General features: G+C 37.5%; 1 protein-coding gene across 2 annotated transcripts in view; it reads left to right on the top strand.

The window, feature by feature from the left end:
* MYOM2 (myomesin 2) overlaps nt 1–18270 on the top strand; it is a 178996-nt gene extending 160726 nt beyond the window's left edge. For both annotated transcript variants that reach the window (XM_089679521.1, XM_089679520.1), the window contains 5 exons: nt 6583–6746; nt 6942–6978; nt 7062–7084; nt 8058–8113; nt 16946–18270. In XM_089679521.1, the coding sequence (XP_089535647.1) occupies nt 6583–6746; nt 6942–6978; nt 7062–7084; nt 8058–8113; nt 16946–17323 (658 nt within the window). In that variant the 3' untranslated portion in view covers nt 17324–18270. The remainder of the gene's footprint in view (nt 1–6582; nt 6747–6941; nt 6979–7061; nt 7085–8057; nt 8114–16945) is intronic.
* The last annotated feature ends 55 nt before the right edge of the window (nt 18271–18325 follow it).

Below are 18325 nucleotides of genomic sequence, written 5' to 3'. Positions count from 1 at the left end.
GGATATTGTCTTTGCTGTTTTTACAAATCATTATATGTGAGTTTGATTTTTTTGTGTTTTACTGTATGTGGTTCATAAAAATAGAATTATGCTATTGGATGTTTCTTCATGGTTTTTTGCTTCCTATGGTGGAGAGTGTTCCAATAACAAGAAGGAAAGCATGGATATGGATCTTGTAAAAAGTGCTGTTAGACCTACTTTTTTTTAAAGGAGTCTCATAAATCTGGTAAGACTGTTTCGATATGAGGGGGATACCTTGGGAAAAATATCACTTTCAGGAAATCTTTGGACTTATTTATGTACTGGTATGTGAAGATGATTTCTTTGCACAGTCACAAAGACTGTGGTATACATATATATATATATATATATATATATATATATATAATTTATTTTTCTTTTTGAGAAATTGCACATTGCTATTCGTCTTATAATCAGTTTATGTTGTTTAGCACTTTATGCTATAGTGTGAATTTTTGAATTATTTACAGTCTACCACTTTATGGAATTTATGCCACTGTAGTTTTGATGCGCTAGCTCATGTCAATTTTGTAGGGTAAATTTGTGCTGTATAATCATGTTTATAGATATTAAAACAATAGAATATTTGATCAGCTCTCTGAAGGGCACACTTTTTCAAATTCTGAAATACTTGGGTTTAGTGGCTCGAATACATTTCCACTTTTGAATTCAGGTCACTTCAACAACCATGATACTCATATAGTAGGGGAGTTGTCTTAATCAAAATTCCTCTACTGGCCCTTCTAAGCCTGCTAGTCATAGTTCAAATGTCAATGTCATGCAGTGCGTTATGATTAAAAAATCATACAGGGTAAATCTGCACATACATTTTCCAAGACCATGGATGTTGAACCCACAGGCTTTACCTTGAACCCATGATAGTGGCAAACCTGCGCCTCATTCAAGGTCCCTTTGACTGCTGTTTAGATTACCTGAATGAATAAAGTACAATCACTGTATTTCAAAAACTCTTAGCAATACCATATTTCAAAAGCAGGTGGCTATGCAAGTACAGTCTGGAATTTCAGCTTTTGGACGTGACAAAACAAAGGAGTATGCCCTGAAGGGTCACAAAATCTAAATTCCAGCATTCTTTCCTATAAATCATAAAATATGACATTCTTGTTTATACTGTAGACAATAGCTTATTTACTCATATGATGAATTATCTTCTGTTTCTGTATGCTTTCATGTTTTGCTCAGGGAAAACATAAGCACTGTTGGCGATATTGATATCTGTGGTCAGTGGGGAAAACAAGAACATTTACAGCCACTTCTCTAAATTAGTGATGACAAGCCTAAGGACACATACATATTCCAAATGAAATTATAGACACATCCAGGATTTAGCTTGACTGTGATGGAAAAAGTCAGCTTCATATTAAATAATTAGAGCCCATATTTTATGAAGTAAATAACAGACCTTCTAAATTGTAATGGGAATTACCTGTAATTGCATACAATGATATTTAATACCTAAAAGATGCATATACGACACTTGGGAACTTTTTCTAACCTATAAAATTACCTTTGCTATACATAAATTGAATTTACAAAATGTATCTACATTGGATTTCATAATCTAATTGTTGTAAATGTGCAACCGATATAGCAAACATATGCAATAATACAGTGCAAATATCAGGATTGCATTAAGACATAAGCATGCATTATTAACTTTGAGCTATCTATATTAAAAAAAAACAAAAAAAAAAAAGTTATACAATTCTAACATAAATCACTTCATGATTTTGTTACTGAAAAGTCATGATCTACAGAATATTATACAATGTGTTTAAAGGCATCTGCAGTGTTTATAATGTATGCACATCCAAAAGTTTTTTTTTTATACAGTGGGGAAGGATTAGAACCTCTGTTCAGTTTTTGCTGCTATTTGAGGCTCTGTTGAAAATCCACAGAAGCAAGCTTTTTCATTTTAAGAGCCGATTGTTGATTTAAACATTTTAATCAATAAAGGATGTATTTATAAAGCAGGGAATGGGACATCCACCAAATATTCAGTGCAAGTGAATCTTCCTTATTGCTCCTGAAAGACAAAAATAACTATTGAGACCCCTTTGCGTTAGAGAGCTACATAGCCAGTTATTGTTCTCCATAATATGGACTTGCCTTCACATTGAGAAACAAAATCAATTTCAGGTATATAGCGCCTTCCACCTGCATATTCTGAGTAATAACATGTTGACAAGTCCCCTAGTCTATTGAAAAACATTTTTTTTATTTCTCTTTGTGTTGTTGTTAGAGATTATTTTATTTACTTAAAGTGCTACTAAACCACAACAGTAAAATCAGTCTATATTTGCAGTAAAGCATGCTTGTTATACTCACTGTGGAACCTAAGGGGTTAATCCTCTGCATTGTGTAAAAGTGCTGTTTGATCCTGACTTTTCTGATCATCCCCCTCTTCCATTGCCCCCCTCTTATTTCCTGATAAGACATATTTTGTGGAGTCACTATGCACATGCACAGTTTGGTGTGTATTGCTAGAGCAGGGGCAGACTGACAACTCATGGGGCCCCTGGGCTATAGGGGATTATGGGGCCCCGTGTCCTCGCCCACACTCAAACCACACCCAAAAAAGCCTATGAAAAAGTCTATGAAAGGTACAAGGGGCCTCTCATGGGGCCCCCTATTGACCCCAGACCCTCGGGCAGTGCCCAAGTGCCCGAATGGTCAGTCCGCCCCTGTGCTAGAGATGTTTTTTTTTTCTTTGGCGAGTGCATGTGATCAGCACAGGGCCAATCAGCACTGTCCAGACAGAGGTCAGGGGTTCTGCATCCTCCTACAGCAGAATGAAAACTCCTCTTACAAGCTTTCACATGTGCTGGGCAGGACACTGATAGAAGTCTGAAGACTGCTCTAACTGCTGATGAGAAAAGGTATTTAGCAGTTTATATTTACATAATAAAATAATTACGCTTCCATGTTCTGTGTACTGTGGGAGACCAGATATAGTGAATATGGGGTCCTGGGTTTAGTAACACTTTAATAGTGTATTGTTGTCATTGGGATCGTAAGGGGAAAGCTCTCTGACTGACCCCCAGATAGCTGTAGAAACCTGACAAGGATTTCTAAACCTATCTCACTCTGTATAAAGCTAAAAATAATAAATAACAAAATACATTGTTACTGGACATACAAGTGCAATGAAAATGTGAAGTACTATAGGATAGATTTACTAAAATTGGTGCACTCAGAATCTGATGCCAATCAGCTGCTAACTTCAGGTATTTAACCTGTTGGTGCTGAGAGTATGCAAATGTGTGGCCTCTCAGCGGGTGGGCCTTGACACAGAGAGGCTACATGTTTGCATAGCAAAATGTAAACAAACATGTGCTGAAAGCGTGCACCTTGTATGCTCCTAGAACAGTTATCGGCGCCTAACGGAAAGCTCTTGATCGTTACTTGTGACCGGGAGCTTTCTGATCATGTGACCGCCATGATTGTCACATGGATGGAAAACCCTGCCCACCTCCTGACATCAAAAAACCAGTAAAGTGCCAAGAGGCACCGACATTAAGGGGTTAATCATCAACCTCCTATTAGCATAGGACATTTAGGATAATAAAAAATGATATTTGATTGGTAGAATATTCAATATATATTTATTTTTATTTTATTAAATATTTAAAATAATATTATATATCTGTATGTAATATGGACGCACAAAAAACAAAATCATTGCCAAATATAGCAATTAATATTGATGTCATGAAAAATTTAACATTGGGCATGTAAATCAGTATCATGAAGACTTTAGTTTTGGAATGCGAAAGCCAATGCTCTTACAATGAAGAATTTGGGAACTGTCAATTTTTTTAAAGTACCGTAATACCTGACATTCCTTTGTGCAAGTAAAAAAAAGGATGATTATAAAACCAAAGGGCTGAGTAATTAAATACTGGAGAAAAAGCAAATACGAACCAAAGGGAGTTTGTGGCCAGTAGCAACCATTCTAATTTCACCCTATTACTTTATGGCAAAATTAAAAAATGAATTATGATTGGTAACTATGAGCAATAACGCTACATTCTAATTTTGGTTTCTCTAGTGAGAAATCATCCCACCCTCATATAAAATGTAAAAAGGATTACATTTTTGGAGGCAGCTTTATTTCTCTTTTTTCCAGCTAAACATTACATTGCAGTAGATTATACTGCCATTTCTGCATCTCCTACATGAGACTGAACTATTGATCCTTGAGCGCTTTTAAATGAAGCAGTCAGCATCACTATTCCTTAAAAACTACTCATCAACTCTACATCACCTTTGCTAATATCATATAGTGAGAAAGTATTTCTTAATGATAGGTATTCATGTACTGTATGACGTCCATCTATAACTTGTGTATGAATGAAAGCAAGGAGATATGAGATCAGAGTATGCCCTAATGGATTGAATCTTGTCTGCTTTGAGGGATTATTTAGCAAAAGTATCTACTAAATTAGTATGTCCTTGTCACCATTGTTTGCAAAAATATTTCATAGGGGAGCGATGAACATAGCCAAACCTCAGCAGATTTTCTCATCCCCAGGTTTCATGGTCCCCACATGTTTTGAGATTTTTTTAAATAGGAATGTTTATCCCTTGTCACAGATTAAATAGCCTTTGCAGAAATAAGATTATTAACCTTTAAAGGCATTTATAGACAGAAACCAGGAAGCAATGTATTTACATAAATGTGTATGTTTTCTTCTTTTCATTATGTTTGCCTGTTCCAGACATTTCCTCTAACTTGGAGACATAAAAGCAGACAAAGTGGGCTCCTTTTCCCAGTTAGCTTTGAAATATCTTTAAATTCCACAAAAGTGGGTCTGTTGGCAAAGAATTACAAATCTAGGCTGCTCTGCTTTGCAGTCTGCCCCAGTGGTTTACGATGTACTAAGTATGGCAGGTTGTCTTTATTTTGATTGCACGTCTGTTTTAGATGGTGCTAGCAGTGATCTGCTGAATTTTATGTTAACCTTTTTAATGCTCCCATTCTAAATTTTATTGTTAGGTACATTTGTGTTTAGCTTGTGTAGGAAACATAAGAAAATTAAATTAAGCATCTGTTTACAGAGCAATGTAGACCTTCATTTTCAAAGCATGCCTCAGTTATCTGAGAGTGTCTAACTTGAGCAATGTTCATTAATTTACAAGAGTCTGTAGTTTCTCATCTTCTAGGCTAATGATGGGTTCAGATTATCTCTTTCAAAGTCTGCCATTATTGCAATGCTAAACGCTGTACACAGCAGTGCCAATTAGAGAGGAAATGACTGCAGGGGTGACTCTTTGTTTTCAAGCAAAAAAATTCCCCTTTTTTGCTGGTTAACTATAATGTTGCTGAAATGTGTCTTAGAGATGTGTGAAACTGACATTCCTTAGAAAGTTTTCCATTTTTACTCTAAAAAGCAGCTTCAATGAATTGGGTTCAAGATTGTGGTCTGCCAATAAACCATTTTGAAGAAACTTTCTTATTATCTCTCCCTAGTAAAATACACTGGGAGCAGGCCTGAATTCCGACTACTGTCTATGAGAGCACTCCCTGCTAAATGTCTTTTTTTCCTAGAGAAGTCAATCCTTATTTGTTCCCCTTCTCAAATTCAAAACAAAATGGTATCTCAAGTATATGGTACTAATATTTCAGCACTGGGTGGATATCAGTATTTTATTGCAAGTCAATATTGGAGTCACCACTCATCCAAGGTTGTAAAGCAAGTCAAGCACAAACTGTATATGTCACAGACCAAACCTGCTCTGTAAGTATAGTATGTCTGGAGTTTAAGCCTGGAAAGTTTACAGCCTCTCCCCTTGTCTCATAAGTCATTATTACCTTGTTCAGATATACATGGACATACTGTACTCTCTAAAGCATCCTATTCGTTGCTATATATGTACTGTATTTTGCTGATTATTTTTAAATTATTATTACTATTATTATACAGGATTTATATAGCACCAACAGTTTGCTCAGCACTTTACAATATAACGGGAGACAGTACAGTTCAATACAAGAGGGTTAGGAGGGCCCTGCTCCTTGGAGCTTACAATCTAAGATGAGCTGTAATTGTCTTTTTACCCTAGCCAGTTCTTTTTTTATCAAAACAGCAATTTTGTTGTGGCACTTTTACTATGTAGTCATACTGGAAAAGGTTTCAGGGCATAAGGTTTCCACGTCACGAGATTATGCAGTATGGTCTTCTTTGCAAATATGGGAAGGTATCTATTATATGATAAGGATGGAGCAATTGATTGGAGAAAAAAGTCAATGAAAATTTCACCCCTGGAGTCCATAGAGTATATAAAAGCTGGTGTGTGCTTATAAAATATCAACTTTTTTTTAGTATGGAAATATTAGTATAGGGTGGATTTTATATTATACATAGAGGAAAGTATTATTATGAAACTGATCTTTTTTAATGTATAAACACTGAAAAACAAAGATACTTAAACCATATAATGTATACTAGTATATTGGAAATTACATCTGGCTAGTATACCTTTGTCCTTTATATATGTGTGAATACACCTTATTTGTGTGTCATTTCTCAACCACAGGGAGTCAAAGATTTCTTCAAGTGACAAGATGAGAATCGGAGGCACAGATGAATATGCCTGGCTGCAGATCTGTGAACCTACTGAGAAGGACAAAGGAAAATATACATTTGAAATATTTGATGCTAAAACATCCTACAAGAGAACAGTTGATTTATCAGGGCAAGGTAATCTCTACACATCCGTGACATTTTATAGGATTTTTCCTAGATTATCACTGGTATGAGAATAGATAAAAAAAAAAAAGATGTTGCCTTTTTTTCTTTCTGCTGTCTTTTGAAATAGAACCACAACTTCTGTTACTGCTTCTATACTTCTTGTTGTCATGGCAACGAAATGACACATCTGCTTTTTAATTCCAGCTTTTGATGAAGCCTTTGCTGAATTCCAGAGACTTAAGTACGTTTGAAATTCATTATTTTGTGTGCAGGATATGATTTATTAAATATTATATTAAACAATTACTTTTTTTTGCCCCACAGGGCAGCAGCCTTTGCTGAGAAGAGTAAGTGCATATTATATATGAATAATGGACTGACATCCCATGTTATGTTTAATACTATACATATGTCCACACTGAAAATGCTGATTTAGTCCATATTATGTTTATTATAATGAAATACTTGCCTTTTTTGATTATTATTATCCATTATACGCTAAAACTGCAGTATGTTTCTTAATATCTACATTGTTTTTCTTACTTCTATACATACACATACTTTCCTTCTCACAAAGAACATACTGTATTTCAGTAATAGTCTAAAAAAGCTTTATAGGCAATTATCTTTGTTTATTCATTAATATTAGTGCAAATGAGTGCAGTTAACTCTGTATAAGTGTATATTAATTAGCTTTAAATGTATATTGCAAATTATTGTAATAATGAGCTCAAGGGCCTAATTGGTGAAAGGCTCTGCATTGTGCAATTTTGCCCTTACATTAACAGCTCCCAAAGTTCATAAAACATGCATGGTAGATAATGAAACCATGAATAATGTTTTAAATATATGAAAAGAGACCAGAATTAAGGGTAAAACATCCACAACTTTTGTAAATAAATGTGGATGTTAAATCCCTGTTAGCCAAATAACCTAGCTGAATTTGGTGCCTGACCTCTGCCTAGGCCTACTCAGTTTGTATATTTAAATATTAGGGTTAAAATGAACTTCTTGCCTATTAACTGAAAAAAATAGGACTAGCAAATTTGGAAATTACTGGACAGATTCAGTTTACCATTGTCAAAATTGGGTGTAAAGCCATCAATACTGATTAGAAGTGATGCTACTTTTAGCTATGCACAGAAAACCTTCCAAGGGCACCTTTAGGGAGCAAAAAATGAGATCATACGCAATATTTGCACTACAGCTCTTTATGTGCTTTGAAGTAAAATGATTTCATGTGTTGTTTTCCTTAAGTAGCAGGCATTCTAAAACAGTAGACCTGTAATAATGATAAGTATGTTTGTTTTTGATCTGCAGACCGTGGTAAAGTGATTGGTGGACTGCCTGATGTGGTTACAATAATGGAAGGCAAGGTAAGAAACTGGTACCAAAAATGTACAGTTTTCATATTTTTCTTACTGTATTACTGTTTAATTTGCCTCTATTATAGAACAGGGGTCCTCAAACTACGGCCCGCGGGCCACATGCGGCCCGCCGAGCACATTCATCCGGCCCGCCGGCTGGGGACACTAAGTACAGGGGCGAGCAGGGGACTGCTGTCTCTTACCTGGCTCCGGTCCCAGTCCCACGATGATCCAGTCCAGGATGCACAGCTCCTTCACTCCGGCCACTCCCTCACTCGATGTCCGCGCTGCCGCTCGGCTCCGCCTCCTTGCCGGTGATTGCGCGCCAGTACTGTAGCTCAGGAAAGGCACACAGGCCGCCAATCACCGGCGAGGAGGCGGAGCCGAGCGGCCCCATGAAAATCAAGGGAGGGAGAGGCCAAAGTGAAGGAAGGAGGACAGCTGACCACCCGGTAAGTGCCGTGCAGATGGTGCTGCTACAACCAGGTATGCTGGCTGCAGCAGCACCATGCTGGAACAGGGGTCGGCTAGTTAAGTGTCATTGTTGTCAGTGGGAGGAATATTGCCCCATCATTGGTGTCACTGATAATAATGATGGGGCATTATTCCTCCCACTGACACCAACGATGGGGCACTATTCCTCCCACTGATACCAATGATGGGGCACTATTCCTTCCCCCACTGCACTATTCCTCCCCCCACTGACACCAACGATGGGGCACTATTCCCCCCCCCCCCACTGGCACCAATAACGTACTATTCCTCCCACTGACACCAATGATGGGACACTATTCCTCCCACTGACAACAATGATGGGGCACTATTACTCCCACTAACACCAATGATGGGGCACGATTCTTCCCAATGACACCAATGATGGGGCACGACTCTTCCCAATGACACCAATGATGGAGCACTATTCCTCCCACTGACACCAATGATGGGGCACTATTCCTCCCACTGACACCAATGATGAGGCACTATTCCTCCCACTGACACCAATGATGGGGCATGATTCTTCCCAATGACACCAATGATGGAGCACTATTCCTCCCACTGACACCAATGATGGAGCACTATTTCTCCCACTGACACCAATGATGGGGCACTATTCCTCCCACTGACACCAATGATGGGGCACTATTCCTCCCACTAATACCAATGATGAGGCACTATTCCTCCCACTGTCACCAATGATGGGGCACGATTCTTCCCACTGACACCAATGATGGAGCACTATTCTTCCCACTGACACCAATGATGAGGCACTATTCCTCCCACTGACACCAATGATGGGGCACGATTCTTCCCACTGACACCAATGATGGGGCACTATTCCTGCCACTGACACCAATGATGGGGCACTATTCCTGCAACTGACACCAATGATGGGGCACTATTCCTCCCACTGACACCAATGATGGGGCACTATTCCTCCCACTGACACCAATGATGAGGCACTATTCCTCCCACTGACACCAATGATGTGGCACTATTCTTCCCACTGACACCAATGGTGGGTCACTATTCCTCCCACTGACACCATTGATGGGACACTATTTCGCTCCATAAGACACACTTGGGGGGAAATGTCTGTGCGTCTTATAGAGCGGCCAGCCCAGTATTCCCCCCGCCGTTGTATGTCCGCAGTCTCTGAACAAATGCGGACACAGTACAGGAGATGACCATAGTTTTTTTTTTAAAACTATAGTCCGGCCCGCCAATGGTCTGAGGGACAGTGAACTAGCCACCTGTTTAAAACGTTTGAGGACCTCTGTTATAGAATGTCAGTATAGTAGGGGGTAATAAAATATACCAGCCCCAATTCTGCTATCGCGCAAAGCAAATAAGAACAGGTTGCTCATGACCTGGAGCTGTCTCATGACTTACCTAGCACTTTATTATATACACCTTGCTAGTACTGGGTCGAATCCCCTTTTGCCTTCAGAACTACTTCAATTCTTGGTGGCATAATTCAAGAAGGTGTTGAAAACAATCCTCAGAGATTTTGGTCCATATTGACATGAGTTACTGTTGCCTTTCAATCATTTCAAACCAGTCTGCCCATTCTCCTCTGATCTCTGACATCAACAAGGCGTTTTCATCCACACAACTGCCGCTCTCTAGATAGTTTCTCTTTTTTGGACCATTCTCCGTTAAAGCTAGAGATGGTTGTGTGTGAAAATCCCAGTAGATCTGCAGTTTTTGAAATACTCAGACAAGCCCGTCTGACACCAACAACCATGCCACGTTCAAAGTCACTTAAATCCCCTTTCTTACCAATTCTGATGCTAGGTTTGAACTTCAGCAAGTTGCCACGTATAGATTCCTAAATGCATTGAGCTGCTGCCATGTGATTGGTTGATTAGCAATTTGTGTTACCAAGCAATTGAACAGGTGTACCTAATAAAGTGACCGGTGAGCAGGGGCGGACTGACCATTTGGAAATTCGGGCACTGCCGAGGGCCCGGGGTCCATAGGGGGCCCCATGAGATGCCCCTGGTACCTTTTTCATAGGCTTTTTTGAGCTTGGGCAAGGACACAGGGGCCCCATGATCCCCTATTGCCCGGGGGCCCCATGAGTTGTCAGTCCGCCCCTGCCGGTGAGTGTACATAGTTTAGAGCAATAGCACACACAGAGATCTTAGATGAACAAACACCAAATCCTGCTCTGATTTTTATTTTGACAGACATTTTAGTTCATATTATTTGTACTATGCTACATGTTTGCAAATGTATTTAATAATGCAAATTAAAAAACCTATTCAAATAGTACATAAATAAAACATAATATTGAAAAAAAATATTTTTACTAAATGCTTCAAATGGAATTCCAGGCAAACTGCTAAATACACAATTCAAATACATGTACATGTTTGCTGCATTACTTTCAATTTTCTTTTATTATGGCCAGTTATTCTAGCGATCCACATAAGTCTGATGATCATAATTAGAGATGAGCGAATTATTCAAAAATTCGATTCGGCTGATTCGCCGAATTTGCGGGAGAAATTCGATGCGAATTTATTCGCCGCGAATTTAACTTATTTAAAGGGTTTCTAGGCTTCAGAGAGCCTTTATATTAGTGCAGAACACTGTACCTTTAATTTAAATGCCCTTGGAGTCTGCTGGGGAAGAGAAATAATACTGTCAGTCAGTATGACATGCAGATGAGTGCCGTCGATCTTAGAATCACCGCACACTTCACTCATTTGGGCAGTCACGGGGCACGGAGAAGGAGAAGGAGAATGAAAAGAAGAAGAAGAAGAATGAAAAGAAGAAGAATGAAAAGAAGAAGAATGAAAAGAAGAAGAATGAAAAGAAGAAGAATGAAAAGAAGAAGAATGAAAAGAAGAAGAATGAAAAGAAGAAGAATGAAAAGAAGAAGAATGAAAAGAAGAAGAATGAAAAGAAGAATGAGAAGAAGAATGAAAAGAAGAAGAATGAAAAGAAGAATGAGAAGAAGAAGAAGAAGAAGAATGAGAAGAAGAAGAAGAAGAATGAGAAGAAGAATGAAAAGAAGAATGAGAAGAAGAAGAAGAAGAATGAAAAGAAGAAGAAGAAGAAGAATGAAAAGAAGAAGAAGAATGAAAAGAAGAAGAAGAAGAAGAAGAATGAAAAGAAGAATGAAAAGAAGAATGAACTATATTACTATATCAGTCTCTAATGGATGCTGGAGAGTTAAACCCCCTAACACCTGCTGTGCCCATTATGAGGGGTTCCCACCATCCCTGTGCTGAGGTTCTGGGTCTGCACACCTGCTGCGCCCATTATGAGAAGTTCCCACTATCCCTGTGCTGAGTTCCTGGGTCTGTACACCTGCTGTTCCCATTATGAGGGGTTTCTACCATCCCTCTGCTGAGGTCCCAGGTCTGCACACCTGCTGCGCCCATTACTAGGGGTTCCCACCATCCCTGTGCTGAGGTTCTGGGTATGCACACCTGCTGTGCCCATTATGAGGGGTTCCCACCATCCCTGTGCTGAATTCCTGGGTCTGTATGTACACCTGCTGTGTCCATTGTGAGGGATTCCCACCATTCCTGCACTGAGTACCTGAGTCTGTACACCTGCCAAAAGAAAGTTTCAGGATTTTGAAGGAGCAAAATACAGTAATACTGGAACAAAAATGAGCTGCGTGGTGGAGTTGCCAGAAGAAGAAGAATGAAAAGAAGAATGAAAAGAAGAAGAAGAAGAAGAATGAAAAGAAGAAGAAGAAGAAGAATGAAAAGAAGAAGAAGAAGAAGAATGAAAAGAAGAAGAAGAAGAAGAATGAAAAGAAGAAGAAGAAGAAGAATGAAAAGAAGAAGAAGAAGAAGAATGAAAAGAAGAAGAAGAAGAAGAATGAAAAGAAGAAGAAGAAGAAGAATGAAAAGAAGAAGAAGAAGAAGAATGAAAAGAAGAAGAAGAAGAAGAATGAAAAGAAGAAGAAGAAGAAGAATGAAAAGAAGAAGAAGAAGAAGAATGAAAAGAAGAAGAAGAAGAAGAATGAAAAGAAGAAGAAGAAGAAGAATGAAAAGAAGAAGAAGAAGAAGAATGAAAAGAAGAAGAAGAAGAATGAAAAGAAGAAGAAGAAGAATGAAAAGAAGAAGAAGAAGAATGAAAAGAAGAAGAAGAAGAATGAAAAGAAGAAGAAGAAGAATGAAAAGAAGAAGAAGAAGAATGAAAAGAAGAAGAAGAAGAATGAAAAGAAGAAGAAGAATGAAAAGAAGAAGAAGAATGAAAAGAAGAAGAAGAATGAAAAGAAGAAGAAGAATGAAAAGAAGAAGAAGAATGAAAAGAAGAAGAAGAATGAAAAGAAGAAGAAGAATGAAAAGAAGAAGAATGAAAAGAAGAAGAAGAAGAAGAATGAAAAGAAGAAGAAGAATGAAAAGAAGAAGAAGAATGAAAAGAAGAAGAAGAAGAAGAAGAAGGAAAAGAAGAATGAAAAGAAGAAGAATGAAAAGAAGAAGAATGAAAAGAAGAAGAAGAAGAAGAATGAAAAGAAGAAGAAGAATGAAAAGAAGAAGAAGAAGAAGAAGAAGGAAAAGAAGAATGAAAAGAAGAAGAATGAAAAGAAGAAGAAGAAGAAGAATGAAAAGAAGAAGAAGAAGAATGAAAAGAAGAAGAAGAAGAATGAAAAGAAGAAGTATTCCAGTACAGCAAAAAGTGTATCTGCAGAGAGCTCCGCTATTTCTGACAGTTCTCTGACAGTTCCTTCACATTTACAGCGGTTGAAACATTGTATCTATTTATTTCCGAATAAAAACATCTGTATCCTAAATGGAAACAAATAGATACAATGTTTCAACCGCTGTAAATGAACTGTCAGAACTGTCAGAAATAGCGGAGCTCTCTGCAGTGACACTTTTGCCGGCTGATCGGGAAAAATTTGATTCGTGCACCCGAAGTTGGCTAAAATTCGGATTCGATGCGAATCGAATTTTTCCCGATATTCGAAATGAATTCCACTTTGCCTGGTTCGATTCGCTCATCTCTAATCATAATGCTCACTCTGGTAGTACCTAACTTTCTTGGACTAGCTTTACTTCTTCTTAGTTCAGCTCCCTGTTCATTGGACACAGGTAATGTTGGTGCTTTATTGTTCAGTGGTCAACCTGGAGGTTGAAGGGTAACATAAGAAGCTCCAAGCTTAGCCAAGAAGCTGAACTGCTGAATTATAAAATATTTGTGTCATATGTCTAGCTGTGCAGTGTGCAGGAGGTATGTAAGTTGCAAAATCAGCTAGACAAAATTACTAATCTTTTGACAAGTAAAATTGTTAAAGAAGAACTCCATTACTTTTTTTTTCTCCCATGCAGTGGGGCTGTGACACGCTGTATGGGTTAACTGCTCGTTTTGTCTAGCGGTGCTCCGAAAGGCTATACTTACACTTGATCTATGCCATGCTCCCCCATGTCCAGCAGTTGACTATTACTGCCATTCTTTTGTCCAGAGCCAGTCTATGGGAATGATAATGTCAGGAGCAGTCCATTCACAAGACAGCTAGCGTGGGGGGGGGGTAGAAACACTGGGGACCGGTCTTGCACTTAGAGGATCGACAGATTAGGTAAGTATATCTCTGCTCTGCAATCCCCCAGACAAAAACAAGCAGTTAGCCTGTGCAGTGTGGGCACAGCCCCACTGCATGAGAAAATACAATTTTGCCTGGAGTTCTATTTTAACATATGATATACTGTATAACTGCAAATTATTTTAGAGTAAACAAAATGCTGGTATTTGTAAATCAGACAAGAATAAATATGTTTATACTTCTGATTTATGATTTCCCTGTATGTTCATTCTGGTTATTCACTAACAGCCAGCATCAATTACTGCAACTGATGATCATTAACACCAGGAACTAAGTTTTCAACATTTTGAGATACACATTGACATTGTTCATAAAAGCTGAAATGTTCTTCAGTGCCTCTAAAATTTTTCTTGGCAGCAAAGAGTAGCAAGGGAAGGCCTGCTTTATTTGAAGTAGTGCAAGACTTGCTTTTAAATTATTTTGTACAATATATTGCCTTAAGGGGGTTCTTGTAAGCATTCATAAAAGCTTTAAAGATATCAGCCGAGGCTTATTATACAATGTTAAAGAACATTGGACCTTTTGGTATTAACAAAGACAGAGCTAGAAGGAAATGCATTAAAATGAAATGTCTGTAAGCTACAGAAAGGAACAATATATTAAACCAGCACACAAACCACTCACAAACACCAAAATTCTTCTTCCTGTTATTAAGATGCTAAATAAATACTTTTATTTCAGATTTGACACTGTTCAGTATTAAGCAAAAGTGGAAAAAATCATTCACTCTTGAATGATAAGTATGCATGAAAACATACTGAATAGACTAATTACAATAAAAATAGACCATACCTAAAAGTAAAAATTGAATTTAAAACCAAACACGTGCCACTCTATAACAGAGTAGGAAAAATACAGGATACCCAACCCATTGAGGTTTTATTTATGGCACATTCAACTTTTCTTGGAATTACAGAAAAATACAGATACAGGGAAATGGGGAAGGGGGTAAAGTCAATAGGGGATAGGGGAAAAAAAAGTTTAAAAAAATTGCAGAACAATCCATTAATTTTAACTTTGTAAATATATTTACATCAATGCAGTGGTCATATTTTTTATTCATCTTTGTGCACACATTAAAGTGGAACATTTAATATTGTCCCATTATGGGTCTGATTTACTAAAGGCAAATAGGCTATTTACCTTGCAAGGAAAGTTGCATTTTGCAAGAACATTTTCCAGAGTTTAGTGAATGAGATAAAGCTCTCTTCTGACTTCCATTATCCAATCATGTGAAAGCAAAATGCTGTTTCTTACCTTGCATGTGATTGGGTATTCTTTGCAAATTGAAACTTTACCACATTCTCTAAGCCCAGGGGCAAATACCCTTGCAAAGTTGCAAACTGCAACTTCTCTTGCAAATTTAACAGCCTATTTGCCTTTAGTAAAGCAATCCTATAAAGTGAAGAAAGGTTCGAACTTCTAATAGATTTTATTGAATATCCAAAAACAAATGAGAACGCGATCTCCAAGTTGCAAAAATTCTCTCTTTACTTCAAGTGTATCTTTATATAAAAATTAGCGCAATTGTGCAGTTTCAAGCATAACACTGCTCTTCATCAAGCTGCAAACACAGGATATGGTTGCACAGGTGCATCTCATCTTCACCAATATAGCAGCACTATAGCATTACTCTCCTATTAAGAAATGCCTTTATATAACAAAATGAAAACAAAAATAAACATACATAATTTTTCATATGTTTCAGCATATTATAATCAACATACTGTAATTCCAGCTATACAAAAACAAAACCTGAAAAATTAATTAACCATTACCATAAATCCAAACAAACCGATAAAGAAAATCCATTATTTCACCCCAGCCGTTCCATTCCATTTCTCATGAGTCTGAAAGAAATGATGGACAATCAACGTAAATATAATTATACTACATTACAACAATAAATAAAAACCATTATCCCTATTCAAACCAAAAGAATGCAGATAATTGAGCTGATTGATCCAACATACCTCCCTTTGTTTAAATTTAAGAATTCTGTCTCCACCTCTCTTGTCTTTTTTACCTGTTTGGGTAGAACAATGAAAATGTGCAGCTGTTACAGGGCTTCTTCAGGTAGATTTATGTTTATGTAAGCAAGGTAAGGCTTTTAAACTGGTATCTGGAGACAAGGGAGAATCTGGAGAATTGTGAGTTCATATGGTAAGCGTGATGTCATATTACAACAGTGCAGTTCTATGGCATTGGATCATGAGCTAGAGTGATATCTGGTCATCAGAGTGATTACATTTATTGTAGTAACATAACTTCTATACCTATGGCTCTAGTTTGCTTTCAGGTAGATGGACTTTTTTTTCTCCTTTTCTATATCTCCAATGTTTGATCCATAAAATAATATGCTATTGGAGGTATGTAAATGTAAATGTCCTGTCTGCTCTCAAAAAACACTTTTTCTCTTTTAGTATGATCCATTTTCCTCTATAGGAAGTTAAGTTCTCCATTGTTCTCACATCATGAACTGTTCTGACAATACTGGCTTTTTGTTTGCTAGCTGCTATATGCCAGGACACAAGAGGTAGTCAAACCTAGACATTAATCAAGGTGACTATCCTAGCCCTGTTTGGGACAACAAGAATATGGGAGAGGTGTCCCAGGTTATGACACTTGTAGAGATTGAGCATGAAAATCTGTAAAATCTTTAAACTTAGTGCCCTTCAGCTTTCAGGTTACATTGGGTCTAGTAAAATATTACACAAAAAAAGTAATACAATAATACAACAAACAGTAATCCAAATTTGTTGCATTTTCAGACATTGAGTCTTACTTGCACAGTCTTTGGAAACCCTGATCCAGAAGTGACTTGGCTGAAGAATGACAGAGATCTGGAAATGAGTGACCATTACATATCCACACTTGAACAAGGAAAGTTTGCCAGCCTCACAATAAAAGATGTGACTTCAGACGACTCTGGAAAATATGGCATTAATGTTAGAAACAAGTATGGTGGCGAAACAGTGGATGTTACCGTAAGTGTATACAAATATGGTGAAGATGTACCAGAAGCAAAACCTACTCCGATGTCTAAACCTGCACCTGCACCTGCACCTGCACCTGCTCCTGCTCCTGCGCCTGCACCTGAGAAAGCTAAGCCAGCAGCCCCCAGAGCAGGAAGGACAACCAGAAAGTAAATCTGTAAGAACACATTAGATCAAAGTATATCTACCTGGTTGATATAATTAGCTTTGCTACATGTTTATAATGCAGACCCACTGGCTTAGCGCTCTTGTAATGTTCTACTTTTTAAAATAAAGCTATCTTTGCCGTGAAGAAAAGTAACAATGTTAAAAAGACCATAAATACGTTAGTTAGAACTTCAATTAAATTCTTAAATCTTTTGGATTAAGCTAAAGCCTTTAAAACAGGTCTACTTAATAAACCAAAGGTCTCTATATCTGAAAGTTAGACAACTGTAACTTGTAAAATATTAATATCCCAAAATCCAAGTTAATTACATATTTGGCTTCTAATATAATTTGTATTTTTAAAAAACATGACACACATTTCAGTTGCCAAAATGCTTCCAGTATGATTTATTAAGTCATAATAGCAAGCTTCACACGCCCTGATGCTATTTGCCATTGAATTACACAGTTGGCAGGAAATAAATCCTGACCCTCTGGAGGTAGTTTAAAAGTTTTGTAGTTTACTGATATCAACAGTCCAGCAAGAGAAAAACAAGCATCAACTTAATTGCAGTTTTGTCTACGAGAAAACTTTATAATCTTCTCCTCAGCCACCCAATGTGTATGTTCTCAAAGAGGATTTAATTCAAAGGTTTAATTTATTCTTATCTGGTCTTAGTTTAATATAAAGCAGTGAAAAGCAGCACACAGCTTCCATGGAGTTTAGAAAACAAGCATAGCCCATAGCTAAGCTTACCAGATGTGTTATTGTCATATCAACCAGTACAAATATCAGATTATGTCTATGTATGCATCATTGGAAATTAAACATTTCCCTGTAATGCACTGTCACTTGGCCATATTGGAATCACCTAATGTTGTTTTCCTTGCTTTGTGCTAATAAACTTAAATAGACACCTGTGCCTTTTCTGCATTAAATCACTTTTATTTTCCTTGTCTTGTCCTTTTATCACTCATGCATGCTAATGTTCTACTTTGCACATCTAT

This window comes from Staurois parvus, unplaced genomic scaffold (genome assembly GCF_062004578.1).
Source record: "Staurois parvus isolate SC_StPar_1 unplaced genomic scaffold, SC_StPar_1.0 ptg000226l, whole genome shotgun sequence".
Classification (NCBI taxonomy): domain Eukaryota; kingdom Metazoa; phylum Chordata; class Amphibia; order Anura; family Ranidae; genus Staurois; species Staurois parvus.
Note: the sequence above shows the minus strand (reverse complement) of the source record. Positions and strands in the feature narration are given on the sequence as shown.